The following is a 6,443-nucleotide window of genomic DNA, read 5'->3' as shown; positions in this document are numbered from 1 at the left end:
TCGGGTCCTGATCCACACTCCATCCTTACCTGAGAGTGAGATATCACACCTCTGGGTGAGGTGCAATACCTCTGTAGAAACCGAGCCCTCAGGGTGCTACAGTTCCATTTATCTTCAGCCTAGGTGACATATTGTGATACAGGGCCGTGATTTTGGCTATAAAAGGGTCCCTTAGACCCATACCCCAAGCTTTTTAAGAGAATCATATATGGCGTGCCAGGAGACTATATGGAATGCTTTCTCATCATCCAACGAGAGTATCTAATTACAAATTTTTAACTGCATCTAGCCCAGGAAATACTTTGTGCCTAGTAGCAGTGTCTGCTAGTCAGCGGATTATCCCGGCTGTTAAGCAAGCTACACCACCTGTAGTTTGGACACTTAATTTTTTCAAAGGAAATGCTTCGGGACCACGGGATACTCAGTGAAGAGCATCAGGAGGCACCCCAAGGCATAGGGGCTGGGACTGGCAGTAGGATGCCTTGCGGTGGACAGCCGAGCTCGATCCTTATAAAAGCTTTTTAACTGCAGCAGCTTTAGTGGACGCTACTGGAGCTGGAATTACGCGGCTGCTGGCATGAGACTTGCCCTCCATTAGATCCTTGTAAATGGATTTAAAGTGTATTCATTCAAATTAGAGAGACAATTTAAATTAAAAATCTTAGAGCTGCCTCCACCACAGGGGGGCTCGCTCGACCCACCAGCGGACAGGCACCAGTATTGGGAGAGGGGGGCTGGCCGTCAGGGTTCACCGCGGCTCTGGCACAAACCTGGCGACACGGAGGTGGCAAGGGCAGGAGCGGACTGAACGTGTCGGCTTCTCACTTTTTGGATTTTAGAAGGGCATGACATGTCTATATTTGTGTCTCCCCCTCCTTTTACTCCTCCACCTCTTTTCTTTTCTCATGACTATATGTACTTGACACTTTTCCATGTGTTAGTTGTGTCTTCTGAGCAGTTTGTCAGCTTTTGGACACCTTTGAAGGTGTTTTCTATGTGTTTCTATGTGTTTTTGTTTGCCTGCCATTGGTTTTAACGGTGTTCGAAGGTGTTCGACGAACAGTTCGGCGAACACACGGGTGTTCGACGAACCGAACCGAACTCGAACACTACGGGGGTGGCTCAACACTACTGATAAAGCCAGTGTCTGATCTCACATCCACGGGCAGTACTTATCAGTCAGGTATAATTGACTCTGAAATACTGCGACATTTCAGACCTACTTTAAAATCCACTGGGGCCTGAGATGAACTGTATACTAGTCAAACAGGTTTGTTCCCGGTGGCTTTCCCCCCCCAATTTGCCCTGAATTGATAGGTCTCTCCCTATATGCATGTGCAAGCAGTCACAGGCAGCGGGTGGGAAGAAGCCACCTGAGCGACTAGTCATCTGCGCAGCTCACTTTTCAGCGGCTTTGAAAGTCAGTTTTTCTCTGAAACACCACAACATTTCAGAGTCAAACATGCACATCTGGGATCATACAGCTTGTGCCTGATATGTGCTGCCCATGGATTGGGCAGTATGTGTCAGCTGTCAGGATCACTTTAAATTTGGCTTTGTCTGCACCAGAGGTTTACTGCACATATAATCAAGAACACGGTAACGCACAACACTTCACCGTCACTTCTGGAATTCCCACCTGGAATACTACAAGAAAACAAGAGACACATTTTCTAATTAAGAAGGATATTTGCTCTAAATTTAGTAATTGTGGAGATGATTTATGAAACTGATTCCCCTCCCCCCCAACTAAAGCTCTATTGTCCTCACCAGACCACTGATCCTGGCACACCAAAAGGACATGCAAAGAGAAATGTAAATACTGGAGACAGATTGGAGACCACTAGTCTAGAAAACTAAAATTTCTTTAAATAACCCCATTCCTGAGCAGACTTGTTCAGAATATCTCTAAAAACAAAAACGGACAATTCTATAGTGAACTATTCAAAACACTTAATGGTTGTGAAATACTTACACCAGGTTCTAAGAGAAAATGAAGGGATCCTGCAAGAGCCGCATCCTGGGTCAGAACGTAATGGTCATCAGACTCCATAGGTGAGGGGTATAAAGATGATGGCTCTGTAGCTTCACAGGTAGATGGGACACAAACTGGATGAACACTCATGGATCATGGAGGACATTTTCCAGATTTGTCATTCATCAGTTTTAGGTTGACGTTTTTATAGATTTAAAAGAAAATTATTAATTAATACAAATAGAAACACTAGGCAGAATATGGGCCTTGTCCTGAATAATGGTCTGTGAAGGGGCAAAACTAAAAGCAGTAAATATACCATATAAAATTGTTATAAATGAGATGATGGTTTGGTGTTAAAGGTCATTTCTTTGCAACTGTCTCTACTGTTGCCCAAATATAAGGTAGAAATCCTGTAAACGGGTTCTCTGCTTGTTAATAGATTCATCTAAAGGGGAAATCTAATGTGTGATTTATTGAATATACGGATCTATAGAAAGCACAAATCTCATTGTATGCCATGACAATAAAAGAAAATAGTTTTTACTTGTCTACAAATAAGGGCTTGTTTAATTTTAGATGCGTTATATATGTTTTTTTTATATTTCTTAGAATGTTGTAAGGTAAAATGAAAGGGGTCATTCCAGACTATAAGTGAGATGAAAATGGTTGGAAAAAATAAAATTAAAAAAACGTTGGTTTTACTTTTATAGTGTTCATTGAATGATCCAAAAATAAATTGACATGATTTTCATAGAGAACTGTGAGGATATGCTTCACTTCATGTTAAAACTATAAACCATTATGCCGGTCACCAAGGCAGTACTGAAGTTCTGGAGTCATTCTTCCTTGTTAGACCTGCTGCTCGGTGTGACATTAGTGGGAGCTGTGCCAAGTGAGACATTATCCAAGGCAGGATGCACATACTCACAGCCCTCACACCTGTACTCCTCAGCACTGCAGCACCACCCAGATGAGACATCAGGAGTGACTTCTGGTAGTATATATCAGGGCAATAAGTACAGTGTTCTCAAGTAAGATGGCAGAACATCAGTGGTTTAATCAAGAAAACTTTGTGACAAGTTTCCTTTCAATTACAAAAACGTAACCACTTTGCCATGTATGGTTTTCTTATATTAGAATGAATATAAATTTAAGCATAGGGCTTTATCATTGGCACTTTCACTGACAGGGCTCACATACCTTTTCATTTGTGTAAGTAGAACTTGATCAGACGTCCATTGGCACTCCTTTTAAAAGACTCTCAGATGTCTATCTCCTGGGCTTGAAACGCTGCCTCCATTGTTGTCTAGAAACTGGTGATTCTGGTGCTAAGACAAAAGAGACTATTAAGACTATTGTTCAATGACAAAATGTAGGATACTTATAATTGGTTATACAGGAATATGAAATGTATAAAAAATATATATTTGAAGATGGATAAAAATCTCTGCCAAGAATAGAGTTATTAGAAAGGATATAGATCATTGTATGGCCATAAGGCAAGAAGACCATAAATCTATAAATAAATCCAATAGAGATTTAACTGATTAATGGTCTTATCAGGTTCACCGAAAGCCCCACCCAGGTTAGTTGGGTTCTCATCCAAGAATTTAAATTCAGATTTATGGATGAAGAACTGTTGGTTCAGGCTGAGAGATCATGTACATATCTTCATAGAGAGCTGTACACATTGGTTCAAATAAAACTGCTAAAATAAATGATGATTAAAAGCCATAAACATTACTTGGTTCATGTTCATCTAAACTTTTCCGCATGGAAAGGTGCATATTTACGCCCTTGGTAAAACAGCATTGTGACCTTTACACGCAAGACCAGTGGTCATTTTTCAAATCAAAAGCCAATACAAATAAGTGCCATGAAAGATTTTGAGCTAATTTCATCTTTACCTCATAAGACCTAAATGGTTTCCACTTCAGCTCCCAAATCAAGGTTGGCATTGTCTGACAAAATCAGCACTGCATCACTGGACCCAGAAATGGCTTCTTCTGAGGCATCGCCTATGATGATGCACTCGATGTCCCCTCGGTTCTCCACCACAATATATTCATCTTCTCCTTCGATGATGATGAATTCGCTCTCCCAATGTTCCATGTCAACATTATCTACAACAATCTCATGGGAATGTTCAGGCACATCATCTTCTCCCAATGGAAAGTCAAGATAGTTCATGATGATGTTCACTGGACTCCTGGTGGTGGAGTCTTCAGAGAGCAGACCATGAAATAATGCGTGAGCATTCATGGAAAATTTGGTCCAGTGTCCTGGAGGTGCAGTATGGTTTTCAAAACGCTGCCAGTAGATAAATTCTTGGAAAAGAGGATCATCTTCTACTGCTCTTTCCCATGGAAAATATCCAGTAAATGCAATGAAAAGAAGGACACCAAAGGCCCACGTGTCAATACTTGGCTTCAATACTAGAACTTCATGGCATCGCAATTGACAGAGCTCTGGGAACATGAAGGGAATGATGAATGACATCGATGGCACCAGAGTAACGATCGCTTGTGTCAGGCCAAAATCACTCAGTTTAATATGGAAGCAGTCTTTGTCCATGATTAACACGCTGTCTGGTTTTAGGTCTCTATGCACCAGTGCTTGATCGTGCATATATTCTAGCGCTCTGGTCAACTGTAGTGCACATCGCTTCACCATCGCTTCTGGAATTCCAACCTGGAAAAGTAGAGAACCATTAGAAACTTGCTCTCTAAACTAGAAAACGTGTATGAACTTAGAAAAACCAGAGTGGTACATTATCCCCATATTTTCCTTTTATTCACTATCCGATATTTGTAATATATGTTCCCTGTTTGTAATGCAATTCTTATGGTTGGCAGTATTCTACGGTTTCCGGTACTGCTCTGACCCCTCTTCTCTTCAATCTCCTCCAACTCTCGCTGTTAGAAGTCGCTACTAACAATCGCTAACTTATTTGATGTAAGGCTGAGAGCCTTGTTCTGTGTCTCCCAGACATGCATTGAGAAGTGACTTCCTATTCTCCCAGTAAACACTGGAGTGATCCAGGAAGTCACAACCCTGGTCACATGGTGCAGAAGAGGATCGGAAAGGCACTAGGAATAGCAGAAGATGGTGACTGCTAAGTATCTTGCTACACAAAAAGAGCATCCATTACAGATTACCATCTGGTGGTGAAATAAAGAAAAACTCTAATGGAACTTTTATTCTAGGATAGAATTTCAAACTTATGACATTCTAGTCTATACAAAACCACAAACACTAATGTGCTAAAAGGCGCAAGTAAGGCGTTTTGCAAGATCTAGTGAGCCACAGGTTGGAGAACACTTTTCTAGGAGTATAGATCAGCTTTAAAATAAAATAAGAAACGCCATTCCTGACCGCACATTTTTAGAGCATCTTCAAAACAATACGCCCATAATTTTACATAGTTGAATATATAAAAACATTCAGCGATTCTGAAATACTTACACCAGGTTCTATTAGCGAGAGAAGTTTTCCTGCAGGGGCTAATTCCTGGGTCAGGACGTAGTAGTCATACGAGTCCACGTAAATGGGGAGGGTGGAGATGATCCCTTCGTGACCTGATAGGTGGATTGACAAACAAAGCTCCTGGAGGAAATTTTCATGCTTTGTCTGTTTTTTCTTCATCAATTTAAGGGCCACGTTGTTTCCTTAATTTAAAAGAAAAAATAATTGAAATTATCAAAGCAAAATAATTTGTAAAAAATGGGCATCACTCTAAATATTGGTCTTTTAACCCCCTAGCTCCATGAGGTGTATATCCGTCATGAGTTGAGGTCATTTATTGCTCCATGACTGATGTATTTGTCATGCTGATCGCAGTAGTACAGAATCTGTAGCATGCAGCGGTTGCAGGATTGTAACTGATATATACACAGCCCGGCTCCTGCTACTAGTACTGGTGTTCTCCCCGATCCTAGCAAATTAACCCCTTATATACAGCTGTCAGGTGTACTAGAGGCACATGGATTGACACATTTTTGTTTTTCCTTGAACTTTTCATTGGCAACCCTGCAGTACGATCACGGATAATGATGGGTTGCTGTTTTATATCGTAGCATCCACAAACTATAACAAAATGCCCAAATTGCATGTATTGCTCTTTCTGCCTATCAAAAAAAAAAAAAATAAGTGATTTCAATATTTGTTTTTAAAAAAGGTACCAATAAATAATAAAGGCTGTTATCAAAAACACGTCCTCGTACAGCTCTATAGACAGTTTAGGCTCTCAGAACCAGATGAGAACAAAGAAATATTTTCCTACAAGTGGTTGTCCAGTCTAGAATGATAAATCTACAGTCACTCTGTGTGACTGCAGACTTGTGAGTCCTCCTAGCACATGTGATATGCATACTGCAGGGCGGAACCCTGGAGATACCAGCGAATCCTAGAAGCACCTCCAATATAACCAGTGACATCAAAGTTGCATTTTTTTTTTTCTTCAGAC

General features: G+C 40.8%; 1 protein-coding gene across 1 annotated transcript; it reads right to left on the bottom strand.

The window, feature by feature from the left end:
• Positions 1-3,895: 3,895 nt before the first annotated feature.
• Positions 3,896-6,089, bottom strand: LOC141258479 (serine/threonine-protein kinase SBK1-like). Its single transcript, XM_073673472.1, has 3 exons — positions 6,017-6,089; positions 5,444-5,646; positions 3,896-4,669 (listed from the first exon to the last, which is right to left on the bottom strand). The coding sequence occupies exons 1-3, from the start codon at positions 6,087-6,089 to the stop codon at positions 3,896-3,898; spliced, it is 1,050 nt and encodes a 349-aa protein (XP_073529573.1).
• Between the last annotated feature and the right edge of the window lie 354 nt (positions 6,090-6,443).

Source organism: Phyllobates terribilis, unplaced genomic scaffold (assembly GCF_046119375.1).
Source record: "Phyllobates terribilis strain yellow unplaced genomic scaffold, ASM4611937v1 Scaffold_3__8_contigs__length_932513732, whole genome shotgun sequence".
Lineage (NCBI taxonomy): Eukaryota > Metazoa > Chordata > Amphibia > Anura > Dendrobatidae > Phyllobates > Phyllobates terribilis.
The sequence above is the reverse complement of the archived record's forward strand: the minus strand, read 5'-3'. Positions and strand labels throughout refer to the sequence as shown.